The sequence below is a fragment of the Trachemys scripta genome, chromosome 10 (genome assembly GCF_013100865.1).
Source record: "Trachemys scripta elegans isolate TJP31775 chromosome 10, CAS_Tse_1.0, whole genome shotgun sequence".
Taxonomy (NCBI): domain Eukaryota; kingdom Metazoa; phylum Chordata; order Testudines; family Emydidae; genus Trachemys; species Trachemys scripta.
Genome location: NC_048307.1, coordinates 55,069,789 through 55,094,603, shown reverse-complemented (window position 1 = coordinate 55,094,603; position 24,815 = coordinate 55,069,789). Strand labels below are relative to the sequence as shown.

The following is a 24,815-nucleotide window of genomic DNA, read 5'->3' as shown; positions in this document are numbered from 1 at the left end:
CACACCAAAAATATTTGCATTTGTATTCTTAATGATAGTAGGGTGGACGTTCAACAAACATCAGAGGATTATGGGCTTGAACCTGTGTTTATGATGCAACCAAAATCCTATTGAAGCCAACAGGAGTTTTGCCTGCACAGGATTGCAGGATCAGGCCCATTATAGAGGATATACACTAGCTTAGAGGCTAGGGTTTATCTTGCTGTTTCAACTCCATCTTAGAAAGCAAGCTGAAAACTTCTACCTTCATCATGCAAGCTGTATAGATAGATACTTATTGCAAACATTGCTACAGGGAGAAGCTGAAGAATAGAGAAGCTTATATAAAGGTATGTTTACACTGCAAAACCCCCCTCCAGAAACAAACAAAGAAAAAAAACGAGAGAGTCTCAAGAGTCCAGTCAACTGACTCAGGCTGGGGGCCTCATATGATGGGGCTAAAAAGAGACCCTCCCTACTTGCTGGATTTCAGAGTCCGGGCTTCAGCACAAGCGGGACGTCTATACTGCTATTTTTAGCCCCACAGCGTGAGCCCAAGTCAGTTGACCTAGACTCTGAGACTAGCTGCTGCAGGGTTTTATTTGCAGAGTGGTTGTACCCAAAGAGGCACCCTTTTAGCAAAAGGCCTTTGCACCCAAAAACCTTTGATGGAAATACAGGAAAGTAGCAAACCTTCAATAAAAGATTTTATGTACCAGAAGCAGCCAATCCAGACTTTCCCTTACCTAATGAGGCAGCATGTAAGAGGCAGTTTCCATCACCTGTTGTAGCCAATGGAAGAAGACGTTTGCAACTTGTACACACTGTGGACCACCAGTTCAGTCGACCTGAAAAGAAAGGGTCTGTTAAAACAGGAGAGTATGTGTTAAGGCAGATTGAACGCACATATGTAGGAGGCTATAGGGATGATGGATAACTCTGGAGGTTTTCAGAGCCCATTGCAAGTCCATCCTCCCCATGTAACACTACTCGCAAAACCAGAAGTTGAAGAAATGAAGAAGTTGTGATAGGAAGAGATGGTGGGGAAATCACATTGAAAACATTCTTCAGATATACCAAAGGCTGAAATGAAAGACAGCAAGAGTCCTTTGGATTAAATTTTTTATGCTATTCTCAAATACTGTGTTTAATTTAATGACCATTGGCACTATATAAACAGAAGACAGACTACATCATTACAAAAAACATCTAATAAGACAAAAGAGTTCCACTTGTGTTACTCAGACAAAGCATGTATCCTAGGTAAGTCAGCTCCAATATACAAAGGTTCTGTTTTTACTTCTGACTAAATACTGGAGAATGAATTAATGGAATGTTTTCAGGCCTGATTATCCTCTCTCTCACACTAATGCAAATCAGGATAAGTCAATTAAAATCAGTAGTTATACCAATGTAGAATGACTGTAAATGAGAGCAGAGTCCAGCCCACGGTCAATATTTTTATTTAGCTTTTCACCTTTTAAAAATATTAACTAGTTTATCCCTGCAATACCCTATGAGGTAGATTTTGCAGATTGTGAAAATGAGATACAGAGATGTTAAGGGCCATATTGTCCAAGGCATTTAGGCACTTAAATATACCTAAGCACCTAATGCGATCTTTAAAAGCACCCAAGCAGGTTAGGCACCTGCTCCAGCACTTTTGAAAATCCCACTAGGCACCCACCTGCATCTTTAGAGACCTACATAAAATCTGAAAATTTGCCCCTAAGTCAGCTAATTAAAGCAGAGAGAGAGAAAGAGAGAGAGAGAGAGAGTGTCAGTGTCAAAGCCAAGACTAGAAACTCAGAATTCCTGGTTCACAGATTTGTGTGTGCCAGCTGGGTGGAGCATGTTTTCAGATATTATTTCTTTTGCGTTTAAATGGGCACCTTTATGTTCTTTATGTAAACAAAGGGATCAGAACTAGTTATTCTAAAAACCCTATGGGGCAGGTGATTATTAATAGTTTGTTTAGTTTGTACATTTCCCCACATCCTTTTTGAAAGGCTGTCAGTTGTGAAAATTGCAATTAATATCGTAGGTAATGAAGTCAGCAGTTGGTGGCTGATCAATCAATTAACATATACTTATAATGTCTTTTCCTGGCTTTATCCTCTCCTCCTTTTGGAAATGATACTGATGAGATAAGCAGCAATTTGGATAAGGAAATTTGTTTGCACAAATCAGTGGCATGATTTTCCCACACCACTATTTTTGCATGTTATAATAGTGTATAGCTATTTTAAAGTAACTTTCTTTAAAAATACTACATACACACAATCCATTTGCAAGAGAAGATGAAAAATATCTATAGTATTAGGATAGCTGGCAATGCTTTTAAAATTAAGGCTCTCAAATACAAATTTGATATCATGTAATCAAATATCATGTTAATGCTTATTATTACAAATAAATATACTGAAGCTTGCTTGCAGTAGTAGAAGCATACAATAGTTTTGGTGAGCATCAATAAATGTGTCTTTCATAATCAATTATTTCATTATCAGACCATAATTGTCTCATTACATTTCAATTAAAACAGTCATTCAGGATTAAAAGTTATTGTACAATATGCAATAAATGTACTGTAGATCGATTACTAAATGAACTTGGTAATACTACATGAATTCAATAGCCAGTTGGTACATGCTTAACAACCCAAACCAGTCTTTTCAAAATTAAATACGCATTTGAATAGTGTGATTTAAAGAGCCACTGGATAGCTTTGGGAGAGATAAAATTGGAAATAACGAGTTATTGTTTTTAGCAACTCCTGTTTCTATGGGCTGTGAAATAACAACCTGTCACCTGCCTTGTACAGAATATTTTTGGTACTAATACAACAGTGATAAGTTAAAGCACTTCAAGTAGACTTACAAACACCTAAAACATGCAAGACCTATGTATTTCTTAAGGGACGGCTCAATTGTACTTCAACACAGACCAGGAAACCACTAATTTAAAACCCTAAAGATTGGTGTTCATAAATGTTTACAGTAAATCAAGGGGCATTTGATTACCATAGAAGGACATCTCTGTAGATTGACAGTCATTCCCATCCATCAATAGCCATTCCTTCTAGGAGCACGAGGTGCTCTCTTGCTTTTCAGCCAGTTTGTGGCTACCATGATTTTTCAGTTGATATTAACAAGTCTGTGGTTTATAAAATATTGACACATCTGCATCGGATTATATTGGCAATAAAGAGGCCTGCTTCATGTGGCCTTTAATAGAAACCACTGCACTGCTATTCTTTCAACCTAACCATTACATTCATCTACCAGTTACACGGATTTTGGGGGAGGGAGTTAGAAAAGCAGCTTAAGTGAAGTCCCATATGGAAATGGGTATCTTTCAAACTGGTTTATTTCTGTTTTTGCAAGACAGTATTAAGGACAAGCTAGACATCTCTCTCTCTCTATTGTAATATATTCAGTTTGTCTTCCATTCAAACACCACCTGATGCCACCACTTGCACCTTCACAGTTTATTGGTTTCATAATAGATGTTTTAGATGTTCAGGTCCCCTTTTCTCAAATCTTCACAGTGGGACACATCTTCTGAGAGGGGCAGTTAAATGCTGTGGTAGTGGCACACTTGACTCACTTGTAGCCAGGGGGACTGGAACAATTTCTATAGTGGGGATGCTGAGAACTATTGAACCAAACTGTAAACCCTGTATATAAGGAAACCACTTCAAGCCGGGTGGTGCAGCAGCACCTAGTTTCAGCACCTATGCTTGTAGCCAGCCACTATGGTCATCCTGCCTCTGGAATCCTGACTCTTTTGCCTCGGACTTTTTATTATTTAATTTTTAAAGATACAAAGCACCGCTTAATAGCTCTGCTTAAAAAGCAACTTCTATCTGATGAAGTGCAATAGCAAAAATTATACTAATACCTCTACCGCTCTTTTGGAAACTAACTCCTTGAGCGTTAACACGACTTGATAAAGAGCTCAGTAACAGCTTTACAGGACCGTTGCTCATTTCATGACATACACCTCTACCCAGATATAACGCTGTCCTCCGGAGCCAAAAAATCTTACCGCGTTATAGGTGAAACCACGTTATATCAAACTTGCTTTGATCTGCCGGAGTGCGCAGCCCCGCCCCCCTGGAGCACTGCTTTACTGCGTTATAGCCGAATTAGTGTTATATTGGGCTGCGTTATATTGGGGTAGAGATGTATTTAAAACTGTAACTTGGACACTAACTGTCACAGGGTAGCTGGTCCCTGTGGACAGGTTAAGCCCAGGGCCCCTGGACCAGATCAGGTGACTCTACAGATATTGTAGGCTTCAGAGTGACTCACACAGACACATTCCTGAAATTTTATCATATGAATTACAGAGATGTCCAAGTTGTGGCCCAGCAACCACTTGTAACCCTCAAAGCTGACTGTGTTAAGAAGAAAAGGTACATTTGACTATGAATTGAAAAGCAATCCCTACCCATAACCTAAGGCTATTCTGGCTGCTCTGTTTCCTGATTCTTTGCTGGGCTGTAGGCACCCAAGGGGGAGAGACACAAGAACTGACTGCCTGTGCCTGAGCCTAGGAGGGTGACCAGATAGTAAGTGTGAAAAATTGGGACGCGGGTGGGGGGTAATGGCACCTATATAAGAAAAAGCCCGAAATATTGGGACTTGTCCCTATAAAATCGGGATATTTGGTCACCCTAGAGGAGTGGCTAGCAAAGTACCTCTTCCCCATACAGCTATCCTAGGCAGCTGAGTAAAGGGGAAAAAGAGGAGAAGCAATAACAAGCTGCTTGGGGACTGTTCTAACTTGTACCACCTACCAGCTGACTCCTGAGAACACACATGGGCCAGGGATAGTCTGAGTGTGCTTTGGCCCCTTGCCTTCTTACCTCCAACACATCCCTTTCCAAAATGCCCGTTGCACCACTGGCTGCAGAGAGGGACACGTTAAGACTAGCTACGTCCAAGATATGTGCCTACTGGGACCCTCGTTGCTAGGGGAAATCAGCAGCAGGAGACTTGTGGATGGTTTTCACTTCATTTGCACTGCCTGAGTGGCCCAAAGCAAATGTAGAACAAGGCAGGGCGTGCATTCCACAGTATTGATTTGGAGGCTCTTAAACTTTCTGAAAAAATATGTTTGGCCAGCAAGCTGGAAAGACTGGGCCACAGAAGCATCCCATGATTTGATATACTATAGACTACATAATGCAAGAATGTATTAGATGTGTAATCATAATCCTTAATGTCCTCTCATACAAAACTGCATTAAAATTGCAGACACAAGATCAAAATCGGCAACAAAATTGACTATGTTAAAAGACTGTCCCTTACAAAGACTAATGTGCTGTTGCTTTCAACTTTATTGAGGTGCATTAGGAAATATCCCTTACCCACTCTATTGCAAGGTCATTGCTACACATAAGAGCAATCCTAATTCAATGCAACAGTTGGAATGTGTGATATTAAAGAACCTCTGTGGAGAGAGAGAGAGAGTGAGAGATTGTGTGTGTGTGTGTGTGTGTATGTGTGTGCACGATGCCTTAGTTACATGTTCCTGCCCTATCCTGCCTTGATTTTATATTTTCGTGCTCTGGTTTCACCTTCCAATAAATGAAATGTGTTTACAGCCTTATTTATGCAGCTTGCATGGACTTGATGCATAGTCACTTATTAATTATGTCTCTCAGCAGGGGGACAGGAGGAATTACTCCTGAAGTGCCCTCAACAGCTCTGGAAAACCTAGCTGGACACAGTTTCACAGTAGAGCTAGATCACACCATGAGTCCCTCCAGGGCAAATATGGGCTCCCAGATATGTAAAGCCACTACACATACACAGTAAGCAAATGAATACAAACCATTTCAAGAAACAGGCAGTACATAGGGAGAATAATATAGAGGGGTAAAAGTAGGCAATTCAGTCTAGAGCAATGGTTTTCAACCAGTGGTCCGCGGACGCTTGGAGGTCCGTAGACTACGTCTAAGGGGGCTGCAAACGGTTGTTGTTACCATAGGACACTGGTTTTCAACCTGTGGTCTGCAGATCCCTAGGGATCTGCAGATTGTGTGTAAGATTTACAAAGGGGCCTACACCACCATTTGAAAATTCTTAGGGGTCCACAAATGGAAAAAAAGGTTGAAAACCACTGGTCTAGAACAGTCTCAGATAATTCTAGATAATGTTGACCGGTGACTGTCTGCTAATAAACCCTCTTGCTTTGTGATATTTGCAGCAACCTATCTCAAACTTCTAGATAATCTGCTTTTAGGCTGCCCCTTCAGACCATTGCAATAGTAGATCTTTCACCCCATGAAAAAACTGTCTTCCTTTCACTTCTCCAGACAAGTTATTTCTCCAGTGATCCATCTCCCCCTGCAAAAGAGTAAGCCCCAAAATAATACCTTTTGTTTGGAAAACAAGTCTAGTACTGGACATTCTTCTCAGCCTCAAAAGGACTCTCACCCACTACTGATAATCCTCTACAAATTCTTGTGTGACCTGGCACACAAGTCAAATGCTGGCATCCACCACTTTTACCCATTAGATAAGATTATATATAAACAGCAACAGCTGGCTGAATGTTTTGAATATTGACATCAGTAAAAATCCTGAATTTTTTGAAAATGTCCCCCAGCTTTTTTGGCAGCCTTTCTACGACTAACCTAGATCAGCCAATCCCATCATGACTTTCTCTTAAACTAGAAAAAACAAACCAAAACAGTCCAGAGAGACATCTTCAATCTTAGATGAGACAGTACAGAAGTGGTTCACTTTTTATCCAGTGAATCAGTAGTGTTAATTTAAGGATTATCACCTCTCCTTCTCTGCTCATACTTTGTAGAATGAGTCTCTCCCATCCTACTATTAGTTCTATTATTGCAGCACAACTGACCTGAAAAGTGCCATTTCTTATCATTTAAATCTCTACATGCTGAAATCAGAAAAATTAGGATAGTCTGATGTGGGAAAATCTGATTTCCTGATGGATGCAAATCAGCTATGAATTTTGAAGGATGATGATGCTCTGCTCCTAAATAAATTTGGTTATGTTGCCTATTGTATATGTATATGCTTTTCATTTTTGTGACAGTAGGAGCCAATGTCAATTTAAACTCTGCCATGATTAAAAATATACATTATTCTAAAATATGATTAGGTGAGTGGATCAATTTAAAATACACACAGAATGAGGGAACAACTTCATAAACAGGAAAAAACAAAAGACAATTACAATTCATAGTCTGAAGACTGTTTTAAGCAGCTGGGATTGGGTAACTTTTGGAAATATTTTTTGTAACAGTGGATTAATACGATAATTCTCTACTTGTACAAGTCTGTCTCATTTTATGCAGGGGGTTCCGTTCCACGGTTACCACGTAAAGCGAAAACGGCGTATAGTCAAAACCCCATTGAGTTCAATGGCAGGCGAAATCGCCCGCACTACAGGTATAGTATTGAAATTGTTGTTTTTCTCTTTTTTTTTGTTTTTGTTTTTTTGTTTTTTTTGCCGACTGCGTAAAATTGAAATCGCACATGTTAAATGCGCATAAGATGTGACAGACCTGTACAATTAGAGCAGAGACCTGCAGAGTCAGGACTTGATCAAACAATCACTGTCATCCTTTCATAATCCTATAATAATAGTTATTCTAAAATGTGTACAGTACAAACTCTTTAAATCAGTGGGGAACTACTCAGTCCCGTAAGAATTAGAAGATGGGTCATGCAATGTGCTGGGAGCACTCCTTAATAGCTGGCATGTTGGATCCAAATTTTAGCAAAGCCACTCTGCATCAGTCACTTCTACAGCTTAGAGAGACAAGGTGGGTGAGGTAATAACAAAACATACAGCTTTAAAAGCTTTAGAAGTATATAGTATTGTTGTAGCCATGTTGGTCCTAGCGTGTTAGAGAGCCAACTGCTGGTCCAATAAAAGATATTACCTCATCCACCTTGTCTCTCTAACATCCTAGGACCGACATGGCTACACCCCCACTACATACTTCAGTTTGTAAAGCTATAGGTTTTGAAATGTAATTGTGCATCTAAAAGGTTTTAGATTTGGTTTTTCCTGATTATAAATATTTACCTATAAGTACTGATGTAAACAAAATAAAAGATAGCTTTCCAGAGTCTAACATTAATCATTAAGTGACCTGTTGTATTTTTCAGACACAGCATTGTGATCGTGCTATATATCCATAGATACGTTATGTCCAGGGCCGGCTCTAGGCACCAGCAAAATAAGCTGGTGCTTGGGACGGCACATTTCTAGGGACGGCATTCTGGCGCCGGCCATGCTGTCCCTAAAAATGTGCCTCGGCCACCCTAGCTCACCTCCGCTGCTGCTGCTTGCGCGCCACAGCGCGCGAAACAGCTGATTCGCGCGCCGCTGCTCACCCTCCCTCCCAGGCTTGAGAGCCGTTCGGGATCTCCCCGTCCCTCCCAGGCTCTCAAGTCTGGGAGGGATGGCGAGATCCCAAGCAGCTGCGGCGCGCGAAACAGCTGATTCGTGCGCCGCTGCTCACCCTCCCTCCCAGGTTTGAGAGCCTGGGGGGGAGGGGAGACCACGAGTGGCCGCAGCGCGCGTGCTGCTTCTTCCCTTCCCTCCTAGGCTTGAGAACCTGGGGGGAGGAGGCAGGGCTGGGGATTTGGGGAAGGGGCGGAGTTGAGGCGGGGCCGGGGGTGGGGTAAGAAAAAAACGGGGGGCGGCCAAAATTGTTTTTGCTTGGGGCGGAAAAAATCCTAGAGCCGGCCCTGGTTATGTCCTTCAGAGAAAGGACTTTCACCCAGGAGCTCTCTCCTTTATTTTAGGTGATATGAAATCTATACCCTAGCAGTGCCTGAGAGGCTATTCATCATTTACTTATGTCCTTGAAGTGCAGCATTGGGCCATGCATGAAGGAACACGTAAAACTGCACAATCAAATTAAGTGTTTCTCTTTTGGCCTGGTGCATAAGCGCTACAGACAGTTAGAGAATCCAGCAACTAGAATGCAAATGAAAACAAAAATGTTAAAAAAATAAAATGAGGCAGGAGGATCTGCCTTGATCAAATGGCTGCATATAACTTTGACATGTGAGTCGTCATATACTGCTTTTCGGCTTTTTTTTTTTTTTAATACAGTCTCACAAAATTAAGACATCAGTTTTTCTAAGAAACTACAGCACTGTCCATCACTGTATCATTCATATTAGAATTAAATTATGCAAGTATGCATTTCTAGCCTGGTACTCAGGAAATGAATGCGGATCTCCCAGAATTATGAATGGGTTTCGCTTTTCTCCCTGCACACTCTTCTGCATAAATCTGCTCCCAGAAAAGTAAAACATTGTAAAATTTCCAAAAGACAATTATATTTTTGACTTAATGAAGCCTAACTTTTATCAACTGCTTGAAAGGACCAAGTTTCAGAATTCCTCGGGCTTTGCTCTTGGGATATGAACACTGCAATCCAGGTCAAAATAACTGTGCTAGGCTCTTCACAGAAAACACAGGCTCAACACTTAAGAGTTATTAAAGTTTAGGCATACTGATATCTTGGTGTGCATAGGGGTTTAAAATTGTTGTTATACTCGGTTATAGTGAAGCATAGTAATAAAATATTTTGCTTCTGTTCAATTAAAAAAACATTAATCTTAACTATCCTGCCTATCCATCTTCGGTTTTCTCTAGAGCCCATCACCATAGTATCTCCCTTCCTCATTTCAGTGTCTCAGTCCCAGCCTAATAACGGTCCCGGAAACAATAACAAGAATTGTTGTGGTTTTTGTAGCAATTCTCTCCTACTCCAATAGGGAAGGGACCTAGGTATAGAGAGAGACACGGATGGACGGACACACACATGTATGCATCTGTGTATGTTTGTATGTGAAAAATCTTCCATTTGTTGTATAATCTGATTCCTATCATTTAGTCCACATTTGGAAAACAGTGCTGTTTTCCAAACTGTCAGCCATTGGAGGTTTGCACTCAGGACTGCAACAAAAGAAATATTCCAGGGTTATATTCCACACTGTTTGCAGTTCTACTTTTCTGCAATTCAGGATAGAAATCCCATTTCCTTTAATGATAATGGAACGCAATGTAGCCACTGTTTAATATAAAGCACTAGACCTGCGCTCAAACATACGAGCGTGAATTGTCACCAAACTTGTGAAATACGATTCTGCAGTTACCTATAAACAATAATTGAGTTAATAAGACATAGGAGAACAATGTCAACCTTTGTATCTAGGGTACACAGCAAAAACCCCTCTGCAGCAACGAGTCTTAGAGCCAGGGTCAACTGACTCGGACTTGCACTATGGGGCTAATTTTAACCTTGTACACATCTGGGTTCAGTCTGGAGCCCGGGCTCTGAAACTTGGCGAGAGGAGGAGGGTCTTGGAGTCTGGGCTCCACCCCAAGCCTGAACTACTACATTGCTATTTTGAGCCCCACAGCGCAAGCCCAAGTCAGCTGACCTGGGCTTTGCGACTAGCTGCTGTGGGTCTCTTTTTGCAGTATAGACGAGGAAGTCCTAAAGTCTCATGAGGATTTAAAGAAGGAGTTCTGTCTGAGAGTGGGGTTTAGAAAGTAATGATATGAACAGTGGAAAGCTCATTCTAGTAGGGCAGAATAGCACTAATCTGTAGTAGGGAGTATTGGCCTTATATATTTCTCTCCTGGACGGCCTGGTGCTGCATCACTGAGGTCAGCGGGAGTTTTGCTACATCATCAAATTTCTGTTCCCCATGTAGGGTTTTATATTTTGTGGTCAGACTTATAGACTTACACCGGGTCTCAATTTGGTTTTCAGAGAGAAACAGTAATTAAAACAAAGTGCCTAAGAAACACTGCGAAAGTTTGACAACGGTGTTTTCTGCTGTTATATGGGAGGCCTATGGAACTGGGTGGATTACGGAGTAGACGGTGGAAGGAGCCAGCTTAAATTGCTTTCCCTCCTCTTCCCCTGGTAGTTGGTACTTAGAAATCAACCCACATTCAGCTAGGGAAGCAGGCTATTTAACCATTTAATGTTGTTTATTCACATGAAGGACTTGTGGCAAAAATTCTGAGTGCTGCTACTGATTGGATGATAATCCCACTCCTCCTCTTCCCCTTGTCTTACCTACTAACTGTAACAACAAACAAAGAAAATGCACCAATGTACATCCAACAATAGATTATCATATAATTTGTACAGCAGATGATTATAGTGCAGAGCAGCAGTGGTGGCTGTACATACATGGGTATTTGTCAAGTGGCAAATAGAAATGATTTTATGGGCCCTTTATGTCACCAGAGTTGGGCAAAGACAGTGTGGTAGGACTGAGGATCTGGCCTTCTCTTGCAGTAGTTTTCAATGTATTGTACTTAGATGCTATGGATGCTACTTATAGTTCTATAAAATTGTGTATATTTATTAAACATTCATTACATTAATTTAAAATCTGAGTAAAAGTTTAAATTAAATATTATAGAACCAGTACATATGTACTCATTTCATGCTTCATTCATCAGATTAATGTGTTTATTAAAAACCCCACAGTATATTATTTACTTTAGGTATATTTTTTCAAATGACTTTCATGGCTGACTTACAAGTCCAAACCAGTCATAAATTAAAATTAGAGATTTAATTTTTTCCCCACAGCAGTTATGAAATGCTGCTTTTCAAGGTTTAGATTCCTTATTAGACAAAGTTATAGTCAGTCCATGAAAAATATATAAACTTGTTTCATAAAATAAGACCAAATTTCAAGATGTACTTTCATGAATTAATCATGAAGAAAGGCTCAAAGACCCACTACAATATAGATTTCTCACGAGACGTGGAAGCTTAATTGTGTGATTAAATCTCATTATGCCCCTGCACAAATGGTTGATATGAACCACATGTGGCCCTGATTGTGCACTGAGAACTATGAAGGTGCCAGGGTGCATCTGCGGGTACTCAGTGCAGGATTGTGACCTTGCCCTAGCTATTATCACAAAATGACTTTGAACTTTTAAAGCTTACTATGAATGATTTGTTTGTTTCTTGAGGGTCCGTTGTTTACCTCTCACCATGGCAATGAGGGAAATAATTACTATTCTGGAACTTAAAAACCCCGGAGGACAATTATGTACTTTGATCACAATGAAGCTTAAGCTGTCAGGAAACCATATATATTGAATTATAACACTAAAGATAACAATTTATTGAAAACAGAGATAATTCTAACAACTTCCATAGAAGAGCAGGTTATTTGTTAAATATTTCCTACAGCTACAGAAAAATTCATAAAACCCTAACAGTCCATCTAGAAATTACTGTTTAGTCCTCTATTGTTTGCCCCTTGTATTAAGTTGTAGCACATAGTTTTAATCATCAGTCTAATCATAATTAATTTCTATATTAACTTAAAAAGAGGTATAAAAATGGAGCTGTGGAAAAGGATGAGCATATTCTAAGATCATTTGTTTTCTTGCAGCCAATAAATACCACGTGTGTCATGAACAACTAACTGAGCCAATGTACTGAATGCAATGAGTGAAATGCAACTCTTTCTTTAGTATGGCTGCTATTTTGCACCATATGGAAGCTTCTAATTACTGTGATCTGATTTTATGGTTGAGTAGAGCTGGGGAAATAACTCAAAGAATTATTCACAAATATTCACTTGAATAAAAATTGAACTGGAACTTTTAATTCTGCAATTGGCCCAAACCCAGAGGGGTGAAGAGATATAAGAAAAAGAAAAATACATGTTAAATACTTTTGAACTTCACAAAACAGTTTTAGTTTGGATTCAGTTTGACTCTTGGTCAACAATTTGAATCAGTTTCTATTCTACTCTAATGGTTGTCCATCTATATTTTCTTTAAGTTTTAGTTAAAACTATTCATGGACCTGAGCTGCAAAATTCAGGTCTGGATTTCAACATTCTCCATCCAAAGTTCAGTGGTGTTCATATTCAGGGTTTTGCTCATTACTTGGTCATCTGTAATTGTGAAATTTAAATCCACGTTTGGGTCTGGATTTTATATACCCCACGCTCCTGTACTATTTGGATTTGGGCTTCCAGCTCACTCCATCTCTAGCCAATAACTGTGTATTAAATGAAAATATAGCATTTTAAAATAAGTCATTGCAAATAGATCCATTATAAAAAAAATGTTGTATTGGGGAAAATGTTAACTATGTTATGCAAAAAGTGCTGTATCAGCAGAAGACAGTACTGCTCAATGCAGATTCGAGACTTTCTTAAGGTCAAGGCTTTATTACATAAAAAGAAGAACAGGAGTACTTGTGGCACCTTAGAGACTAACAAATTTATTAGAGCATAAGCTTTCGTGGACTACAGCCCACTTCTTCGGATGCATATAGAATGGAACATATATTGAGGAGATATATATACACACATACAGAGAGCATAAACAGGTGGGAGTTGTCTTACCAACTCTGAGAGGCCAATTAATTAAGAGAAAAAAACCTTTTGAAGTGATAATCAAGCTAGCCCAGTACAGACAGTTTGATAATAAGTGTGAGAGTACTTACAAGGGGAGATAGAGTCAATGTTTGTAATGGCTCAGCCATTCCCAGTCCTTATTCAAACCGGAGTTGATTGTGTCTAGTTTGCATATCAATTCTAGCTCTGCAGTCTCTCTTTGGAGTCTGTTTTTTGAAGTTTTTCTGTTGTAATATAGCCACCCGCAGGTCTGTCACTGAATGACCAGACAGGTTATCACTGAACAAAACCACTAACCCAGGAACCTATCCTTGTAACAAACCCCGATGCCAACTCTGTCCACATATCTATTCAAGTGACATCATCATAGGACCTAATCACATCAGCCATACCATCAGGGGCTCGTTCACCTGCACATCTACCAATGTGATATATGCCATCATGTGCCAGCAATGCCCCTCTGCCATGTACATTGGCCAAACTGGACAGTCTCTACGCAAAAGAATTAATGGACACAAATCTGACATCAGGAATCAAAATACTCAAAAACCAGTGGGAGAACACTTTAACCTGTCTGGTCATTCAGTGACAGACCTGCGGGTGGCTATATTACAACAGAAAAACTTCAAAAACAGACTCCAAAGAGAGACTGCAGAGCTAGAATTGATATGCAAACTAGACACAATCAACTCCGGTTTGAATAAGGACTGGGAATGGCTGAGCCATTACAAACATTGACTCTATCTCCCCTTGTAAGTACTCTCACACTTATTATCAAACTGTCTGTACTGGGCTAGCTTGATTATCACTTCAAAAGGTTTTTTTCTCTTAATTAATTGGCCTCTCAGAGTTGGTAAGACAACTCCCACCTGTTTATGCTCTCTGTATGTGTGTATATATATCTCCTCAATATATGTTCCATTCTATATGCATCTGAAGAAGTGGGCTGTAGTCCACGAAAGCTTATGCTCTAATAAATTTGTTAGTCTCTAAGGTGCCACAAGTACTCCTGTTCTTCTTTTTGCGGATACAGACTAACACGGCTGTTACTCTGAAACCTGGCTTTATTACATGTAATTTCTCTTGATTTTCAGAAGTAATTTTCTTCTAGTGCACACGTTATAGAATCAATTAACTCCATATTTTAACTGATGGCTTACTACACATTTTTTAACTGACATGACACCATGTACACCACCCTGTAAAACTGCGATGTAAGCAAATCAAGCATGACAGAATTTTCAGTGTAGGGGAGGAAGAAGGAAAAACGTTACACTAACTGTTTCTGATACAACGCCCTTTAAATTCTGGGGCAAATCCTACCCAATTGACAAAATGCGTTTCAAAATGTAAAGGTTTTGATGTAAGATTAAGGAAAGATAAGAGACATAGCTGCAATGAGTGAAACTGATGTTCTATTTATGCCAATGCAGAAGGAGTACACTTGAGCAAGCACTTCTCTTACTGTGGCTAGTGAAGCAATTTACTTGGAAGCTCATTAGAGCCTAAGAATGACACAAGGTGGTGGAGGGACTGGACATTTGAAGCAGGAGATGCAGGGAGCTCATACAAGGAGCGTGGTCTTTGGGGCTCCTTGGAGTTCGCAGCTATGCCCACTGTCTCTCAAATTATAGCAACCTCCAAATGTCATCAGCAGAGCCAGGATTGAAACCCTGGCTGTCTCTCAACAGGAAGTTGCTATCTAACTTCCATCTCAGAGTCTCTCATTCATTAAATATCATTTACAATGAAATGTTCTTAAACATTTTTTGCTAGTTTTAAATTCAATTTCACATGCAACTTTTAAATGTAGATTTAATATGGGCTTAACTAATATTTATATATATAAAATCATAAATATCTCACTATTTTATGCTTCAATTCATCTTTATAGCTCAAAGCACTTCACAAAGCAAATAAACATCATTATCCCCATTTTATAGATGGGGAAACTGAGGATAGTGCTATAAATGATCCCAAACTCTACTGACTGATGGCATTCAATGGGTTACAACATTCGCTCCCCTTTTACCCTCCACCTGATCAGTCTCACTTTCCTGACCTATCATTCTCCTTCCCCTCCTCTTCCTCTTCTCCTCTTTTCTACCTCAGTTTCCCTTTTCTATTAAACCAATCTGCCACTAATTACTGCAGAGACAAAGATGGAGCTGGGAACTGCATGCGATATTCCAAAGAACACAATATTTGTTTTTGCTCGCTCATATTTATTTCTGGTGCAGGATAGTCCAGCTGCAGTAATGAAGTGTGATCGAAGAATGTTAAATCAAGTGTCAGATCACGCTGATACCCAGAGCATTCACTCACCTGCTTGTTCCAAAGCAACCATTGTTGCCTGTTCGATTAAGTCACGTTCAATGAAGCTTCTGAAATCTTCACTATACACACTAAGATCTGGCAGCTGGAATGTGTATATAGGCATCTCCAAAGGAAACTGTTCATTGCTGCATTCATTTGCTACATGTGATCGAGCAAGGGAGACAATGGCTGAGCTGGCATGAGAAATACCTCTGGAGAGTCGTTTTTCTGTGAAGGAACCCAAGACAGATTGAGGAAAGTAAGAACATTACAAAAAGAGTCATGATTTTATGACAATACTTTCTTCATCCTAACAGTAGGCAATTGGAAGGCAGTGGTACAATTGACATATGAGACCAGGAGGAATGCCTCCCTATCTTTCCTATGATGGTATTTTGTTAACAAATGAACTTATTCCAAATGCACCTCCATTTCCTTCATTTAAGGACTTACTATTTATTATTATTGTTATTTATTACAATTTTGCTGGGCACTGTTAAACATAAAAGAACACATGGTTCCTGCCCTGAAGTTGTGCACATCACAGATGAATGTGGCTCTGACTGGACAGATTAACTTTTAAAATAATGAATGGTGAAAGAGAAGTGTTTCTGTAGAATTGGGGTTTGGAGAATTGTGTTCCCAAGGATTTATTTGAAGAAATATATACTAGTAGATTGTGACAGACCATAACTATTATATATTTCAAACCCCTATGTTTGGTTAACTTGTTATGGATCAAATGAAATTCAGCACACAACCATTATCTCACATCACTCCAAACATCAAACATACCACATTCTGCTTTAATCTCAAAAGTCTACTCAGAAGTAATCTCAACATCATTATTCTGCTATAAAGACAAGTTCACTTTATATGCCCTGATCCTAGGAATAACAGGCAGTACACAAAGAATGAAGAATATTGCAAGCCTATATAAAGGGAGAACCTTATTTTATAAAAAACCAAAACCACAAAAACAAAAAAACTTTTGTCCTATTTTGCTATAAATCCTTATTGAAATTCAATGTAGTCAAGTGCAAGCTAATGCACACTGAAAGGAATAATTTTAAGTACTTATACACATTGCTAGTGTTAGGAAAGGGCCAGCTATTGATGTGACAGAACAGTGAAAACATCTACTCAATGTATAGAGGGAGAGGTCAGTAAGGCAAACAAAACATAGGGATCTACAAAGAGAGGGCTATAAAGCACTACTGACAATATTATAATGCCAATATTATAGTTAGACGACACACCCTCACCAGGAACACTGTGTTCAGTTCTAGTAACCTTATCTCCAAAAAGACAGAAATAGAACAAGCCCAAAAACACGGTGGGAGGAAAAAAAGATTAGAGGCATGGAAAACCTTCTGTATGAGAAGACATTGAAAAGATGGAGATGGTTTAAAGAGGAAATGAGAGAGTTTTAGAAAATGATGAATGGATAAGAGAAGGTCAGTATCATGCACTAATTTACTTCTCCCAATACACGCACAAGGAGTTATTCGATAAAACTGATAAAAGGCTATTTTTAAAAACAGAACAGAGGCCATCTGTGGAACTAATAGCCATAAAACATAATGGAGACCCAGAGCTTGGGAGCATTAAACTAAAAGACTAGACATGGATATATGGATAAAAAGTCTATCCACAGCTGCATAGGATAAACTTTTAAAATTATTTTAAGTTGTCGTACTTCAGCAAAAGTCAATGCTAACTGTTTGGCTTTAGGAAGAAACTCCTTAAAGGCAGGTCTATTGTCTGGCCATGGCAGAAGAAACATGGATGTGGTTTATTTAGATGCAACTTTAGCCACTTAAAATATATGGGTGTACCTGGCAATAAATTGTACAGTGCAGGTCATCATTGTTCCCTTAATCCTTTCCACATAATCCTCAACCTGGTCCCAGTCATCTCATAAGAGATTTAAGGGAGCTAGAAAAGGAGGGGGTGTTGGCTCCCTACTAAAACAGACGTAGGAGCCCCAACCCCCTCCCCCCATTTCCTCAGCTCCCTTAAAGGGATGCTTTATTTTACATCCTTTTCCAATCCATTTTATCCAATAACCATATCCCTTCCATAATAAGTATCTGCCCTGAACATCTGCCACAAGGAGGTGCCAGCAATTCTATTTGGCTGTGAACTCCCCCCCCCCCCCCAACCCTGCAACCAGGCTAAACACATTCACTGATTCCTTCCTTAATAGCAGACAAAAATAACCCCATTTACCAGTCGGATAGGTTTACCCCATCCTCTGAAGAACTTGCTTGCCAAGTAAGATATGTCTGGATGTGAAATTACCAAACCCCCTTGGGTATATATGAATTTAGCCATCTCCTTATTTGTATACCTCTTGGTCTTAACACTACCCCTGGAGGCTTCACTGCTCCCTGACACACCTTGCGCTGTAACATGTCAGACCAAATAGTTGCCACACCCACCCCCCGGAAAAATCTTGGATCTGCCCCAAATCCCTCTTATCAAGACAACCCCCTTACACCTTCCCAAATTATTTTCACCAACGTGAACGATAATCACATCCAGGGCCTACTCCCGGCCTACCAAAGAGTGTACAAGGGGCATCAGTAGGTCCCAGAGCATGCCCCTTCTTGACTAATTCCCTTGCTTCTTGTAGAGTACCCCTCCATCCATGCCAACTCAGAGATGCCTCTCTAATGAGGCCCAGAAGTGAATTTGTGGGCCAAATACACAATATTATGCCCATCCATCCGGTCACCAACTCCTGGGCTTGTTCACATGATCCTGAAGGAAGGAATAAACATGAAAAGTTTAGCGCATAAACTACTGAATTATCCGCAACAGGAGGCTTCAACCTTGTATACATTGGGATACTACCATCAATAGGCTCGATTTGTTAGGCTCCCATTCCAAGTTGTATGGGGGTGTAGCCTGTGCAACCCTGAACGAATTCACCAGAGGAGTGTCAACGGTATGCATTTTTTGACATTGCCATGAACTGAAATTTCATTCTGCAAGCTAATTTCCTTGCCCATGAAAAAAGAGTAGTATCTACGCAAGTCTGACTGCTATATGACACCAATCCCAGGCTCTCCCATGGTCTTGCAGTATTATAACTCTCCTTGACATCCCTTAATTTGTTTGTTGGCACTCAGAGTCAGAAAGTCAGCTCCCTCCCACAGATCCCCAAATGCCAAAGCCCTATCTAAATCCTTCCTTGCTGAACCCTATATTACCCCTGATAGTGACATAGCTCTACCCCTAACCACCCCAGGGTCACTCCCAGTACAACCCTGGATGTTCAAGGTGCTAGTTGTGTTGCATTAAACAAAAGCGGTCAATAGCGAATCAGACGTCTCGGAGATTTCACTGCACCTGAATGGGTTCCTCCCTGGTTCCCTGTACCAAGTCTTAAATTCTGCCCACTTCATACTCAGTGACTGAAGAACTGCCCATTACCCTGCCTGAATTGCCTCCTTCACCCGACTTTATTCTTGTAGGTAATCACCACCATGAGGTATGGAAAAAGCTCCCGCAGGGCTGTGCTCCACTCAGGTTTCAGGCCTGACTCTGGCACCCAATCCTCTCTTCAAGGAAACCCCATAGTACTGTCTGAGGGATTGTCCAACACTCAATAAAACCTCCATCTTTTAATTTCCTCTCAGTTAATTGTCTCTAAGGAGGCTGACAACAGCCAAGTATAAAACACCCAACCCCAGGGCACCACCTGGCATGTGAAATTGCGGATGGTGAAACTTTTCATTCATGCAAAGTAATCATGGATGCCTCAGAAAAGATTGCAAGCTTGTTAGCTGGGGATACGTTACATACACACTCAGTGCACCCATTAATTTCCACTGGAGTGAACCTTTGCCTGTGAATTGGCAGCCCAGAGTAAGTGATGAGAGTCTCTAACTGGGGACACGCTGCTACTTTACATCTATCAGATTCTATGATCGCAGAGTGGAAATTTAAAGACAGCTGTTGGGAATTGGTCCTGCTTTGAGCAGGGGGTTGGACTAGATGACCTCCTGAGGTCCCTTCCAACCCTGATATTCTATGATTCTATGATTTCCTATGGCATTCCCCCCAGAAATGTATGTCCTGTACTGCCCATCTCTCTCTTGGACAGTACAAGTTATATTAGTTATTTCTTTAAAAGGAGTAACATGCACACAACTTGCCACCCCAGAATGGAGTTTCCCAGACACCTCCAATTTAAAAACACTGGATTAGATAAAACAACAAAACAGAGAGATTTTAAGTGAGTACAAGTAACGACGCATAAAAGTCAGAAATGGTTACAAAAATAAAGATAAAATGCTACCGATGCCTAACTTAAAGCCATGTTAAATTCAAAGCAAAGTTTTCTCATCATATACTTTCAGCAGTCTTACTGACCAAACTTCTTAGATCAGGATCCCTCCCCCAATCCAATAGCTGCTTCCTTTGTCCCTTCTGGTGCAGTGAATCAATGTGCAGAGAGAGAGAGAGGAGCTCTCTTTGGGTGTCTGCCCATTTTTTATAGTCCTCTCTCCCCTTTGAGAAGCATTTCCATCTGGGAGCAAGGCAGGCAGTCTGTGGAAGGGAACTCCGTGCTTTTTCTTTGCAAAAATGTAGATTTTTTTGCCCTTGCCCCCTCTCCCTTCAAAGAATGGCCACTAAGCAGGCAAGGGTCAATCAGCTTTGTTTACACCTGGTTGAGGTGTCAACTTTCTCTTTGTCTCTGAGGAACTGGTTTAGTGGCTCCCCCGACTTCTCTGGAAAACATACTTCTAGTCATGATCTCACATTAGGTTTATAACTTCACATATAATTTAGAGAATTTTTTTCACTTCAAGGTCCCAGAAACACAGACAAGGTTTTCATCTCAAGGCCAAATTTTGCCATGATATTACTGATCAGCAAGCAATGAGTTTTTAAATGATACCTCCCAAGAAATACCTTGTACAAAAATTATTACAATAGTGTGTAGGGTGTGAACACCGGGGCACATTCGGTCACACCTGCCTGTCTCTAATTTGTCTCCAGACAAGCAAATCTAATAAAAGACCTATCAGCAAGTGTGGAACAAAATCAACAGGCTTGTATCTTCTTTAGAATCCACACTTGCTTAAAAAAAAAAACCCAAAACCCAAACCAAACCAAACCAAAAAAACTGTATTCAGGTGGCCCTCCACATGCAAAGCTGGTTTTAAATAAGCTTTTACATCTGGGCTTTAATTACCATGTGTCAAGCGAGGAAAGGATTAATCCCCCCCCCCATCCCTTGCTATGGCATGCCTTCCTGGGGGTTTGTCTCTACCCCTGGGCTGTGTGCCTATGAGGAAACCATCTTCCCTCTTTTGGGTCAACACTATGTTTCTTCTTCAAGGACAGCTTCCTCTCTCTGCCCTGCCTCAAAGTGTGCTAAAAGTCAGCGTCCCTTGACTGAGGTGTCACCTCTGTAAAGAGTCTTCTGTTATAGGCCACGGTCTCCCAGTTGTTGCACATTAATGATCTGGAGGACGGCGTGGACTGCACCCTCAGCAAGTTTGCAGATGACACTAAACTGGGAGGAGTGGTAGATATGCTGGAAGGTAGGTATAGCATACAGAGGGACCTCGACAAATTAGAGGATTGGGCCAAAGGAAATCTGATGAGATTCAACAAGGACAAGTGCAGAGTCCTGCACTTAGGACGGAAGAATCACATGCACTGTTACAGACTAGGGACCGAATGGCTAGGCAGCAGTTCTGCAGAAAAGAACCTAGGGGTTACAGTGGACAAGAAGCTGGACAGTGTGCCCTTGTTGCCAAGAAGGCTAACGACATTTTGGGCTGTATAAGTAGGGGCACTGCCAGCAGATCAAGGGACGTGATCATTCCCCTCTATTTGACATTGGTGAGGCCTCATCTGGAGTACTGTGTCCAGTTTTGGGCCCCACACTACAAGGAGGATGTGGAAAAATTGGAAAGAGTCCAGCGGAGGGCAACAAAAATGATTAGGGGGCTGGAGCACATGACTTATGAGGAGAAGCTGAGGGAATTGGGATTGTTTAGTCTGCAGAAGAGAAGAATGAGGGGGGAGTTGATAGCTGCTTTCAACTACCTGAAAGGGGGTTCCAAAGGGGATGGATCTAGACTGTTCTCAGTGGTATCAGATGACAGAACAAAGAGTAATGGTTTGAAGTTGCAGTAGGGGAGGTTTAGGTTGGATATTAGAAAAAACTTTTTCACTAGGAGGGTGGTGAAGCACTGGAATGGGTTACCTAGTGAGGTTTTTAAGGTCAGGCTTGACAAAGCCTTGGCTAGGATGATTTAACTGGGGATTGGTCCTGATTTGAGCAGGGGGTTGGACTAGATGACCTCCTGAGGTTCCTTCCAACCCTGATATTCTATGATTTTCTATGATTCTATGTATCTTGGATGCCATGCCTCAGTTTCCCCAATTTTGTCTTGTGTTTTAGCTGCAGCAACACTGGCCTGTGCTCCAGGTTCAGCTAGGATCTTGGCTACAGCCTCTCTGGGTCACATCTCAGTTTCCCTGACTTTGGTTCTCAATATCTGCTGGGAGCTTGGCTGTAGCAACCCTGAGCCATGCCTGTTTCCCTAATTTTGATTCCCCATCTCAGCTGGTGCCTGGGGAACAGCCAGCCTTGAGCTGTGCTTCAGTTTCACAAAATTTGGTTCTCAACTTTGGTGGGAGTCTTGCCTGCAGCCATGCTGCATTTCTGTTACCATATGCCCCCTCCTCCCAGAGGAGCTCTCTCAATGACGTTGGCCCATGTCCCTAAGTTCCTTCCCTGAGTTGGGTCCAAGATTTGATATGTAACATTCTGTCAACTGGGGAGAGTCATGTTCTACTGGCTGCTGCCTGCACCCTGGTCCTGCACCTCTGTGTAGCCTGCAGAATGCCCGTGGGGTTGCTTGCCTACCCCTTAATGCCTGGACTCTAGGACCTTGGAAATCCCAGATAAGAAATTCCAAACTCTGGGAATGCCCCTCTACTCCTCCTATTCTCATTCCTGCCCCTCACAGCTTTATTGGTGGTGGGGCGAGCCCAGCCAGCCACCTGGTCTCCACCCTTCTGCCACACACCTGTGGGGGAGGGATGAGCACAGCCAGCAATCCTGCCCCACTCACCCAGGTGCTTCCATTTAGTTGCACACTGGATGGATCCCCCCATATTATGTGCTCCTGCTTGGTGGTGGGGAGAGCCCAGCCAGCCCCCGCAAGGGGACACCCACTCACTAGTCTGTGATATGGGGGGCACAGCCAGCCTGCCTCCACCTGAAAGAAGCCACTAGCCCTTCATCTTCTGGCTCAGGCTGTTGCTGCTCTGTGCTTACACTCCACTTCCCCCATGCTTCCCAGGCTGCCCACCACACATGCTCCTGCATATGGAATTGGGGTGTGTGTTGGAGAAGAGAGTTTAGAGCTCAGCTAGGCCATCAGCCCCCTGGCCCTTAAGGGGTCCACTCACCCAAGGAAAAGCTTCTGTGGGTGTGGTGGTGGAGGGAGGGAAGTAGTCACACTTATTTGAGTCCTGCCTCTGCCGCTGCCCTTTCTGCCTCTGTTGTGATCCTGGGATGAGTCTGATTTCAGCCCATCCTTGCTCCTGGAGCCCCCAGTGCCACATGGTGGGTCCCTGCGACTGCCTGTAACCTCAGCAGCTTCCTCTGCCACCTACTTGCAACAGCTTCTGCTGATCAGGGATTGATAAGAGCCTGGTGTCCCACTGGCTAGGGGGGGTTCCCCTTCTTCTGTGCTCTGGGATGCTGGCACAGCATCCTCCCCCCGTTACTACCTGTTTCTCCTTCCTCCTGTGTGCTAGGTACCCTAACTCTGCACTCTCTCCCATGTGTCCCCCTTTCCTTTCCCTATTGCATGCTGATCTGGAGCTGCTGCTTTTGCTCCAGACTGTCTAGAAGAGGAAACTCACCATTTCTGTGAGCTGCTGCTGGCCTGATATAGGTGAAAGAGAGCTTCTCCTGCAGTAGGGGTGGATGGAGATAAATACCCCTCCCCTTTCTGGTGGTCTGCTGGAAGGGCAGTACCCTGCCTCCTCCCCACACCTAATCCAGCCTTTTCCTGTTCCTCTTCCAGTCTGTACAGGTAAACTTTCCCCTTCCTGCTGCTAGTCGCAGGGGTAATTCTTTAAAGGGACAATAACCCCTTTTCTTCCAACTAGCCAGATAAGCACACACTGCATAAAGTTGCAGTGAGTACATTTTTAGGGTTTTATTCACCTTCCTCTGAAACATGTGGAATGGGCCACCATCAAAAATAGGATGCTGGACTCTATGGACCTCTAGTCTAATCTGGAATGGCAATTCTTATGTTCAGTTCCTGGGTTCACCTGCAGCATGCTACAGTAGCTATTAAGAAAAAATATTCCCAAAGTTTGGTGGAACATCTTGTTTGTTAGCATATTATAGTAACAGATGTTAGAAGTTAAATCTTAACATTCTAAGTCCTGTCTTCATCTATAAGCAATTAAAAACAAATGACAAAGAACAGTATCATAATAATAATAGAAAAAGAAAAACAGCTCTAAAATGGACTTTTCAGTTTTAATATTGAAGCCATTAACTGTTAGGGAACATACTGCCTAGTATATTAAAAATACTTAATATTCTTTTGACAATGCCTCCTTAATTAGTTATGCACTGTTGCAATGATAGTTCTGGGCTGTCAATCAGTGCCTTCCTTTGTTATATGATACGTATAAATTTGTGAAGATATGTGCAGAAAAGCCAACTATTTTGCCTACATTTATTATTGTTTGAGATGCTATGCGAGATATCTTTGGATAGTCCAAAATCTTACACACACACTAAAAATGGATTATGGACTCCAGAAAATATAATTCCTGAGATACAAAAATTACTATGGATTCCTAAATGAAAGACTCCCTAAAAGTGCACAATGCAAGGTTTTTTCTTACTCTTATGTATACGGTTTCACTACTCAGTATTCATTGTTGCTTTGTGCAATCTGAATGAACTGTATAATCAAGGGACATTTACCACAATCAGAATTCCTACTGGGTGACTTGAAAATACTGTACCTACATAGGCTGGATCATGTACGCCATCCCCCTACCAATGCAAGTCTTCCTCCTACAACATAT

General features: G+C 41.4%; 1 protein-coding gene across 4 annotated transcripts in view; it reads right to left on the bottom strand.

Annotated features, from left to right (window-relative positions):
- The window catches only part of OTUD7A (OTU deubiquitinase 7A), a 129,942-nt gene that overhangs the window by 59,131 nt on the left and 45,996 nt on the right, over positions 1-24,815 (bottom strand). For all 4 annotated transcript variants that reach the window (XM_034783108.1, XM_034783106.1, XM_034783107.1 and 1 more), the window contains 2 exons: positions 15,729-15,947; positions 726-827 (listed from right to left, as the gene is read on the bottom strand). In XM_034783108.1, the coding sequence (XP_034638999.1) occupies positions 726-827; positions 15,729-15,947 (321 nt within the window). The remainder of the gene's footprint in view (positions 1-725; positions 828-15,728; positions 15,948-24,815) is intronic.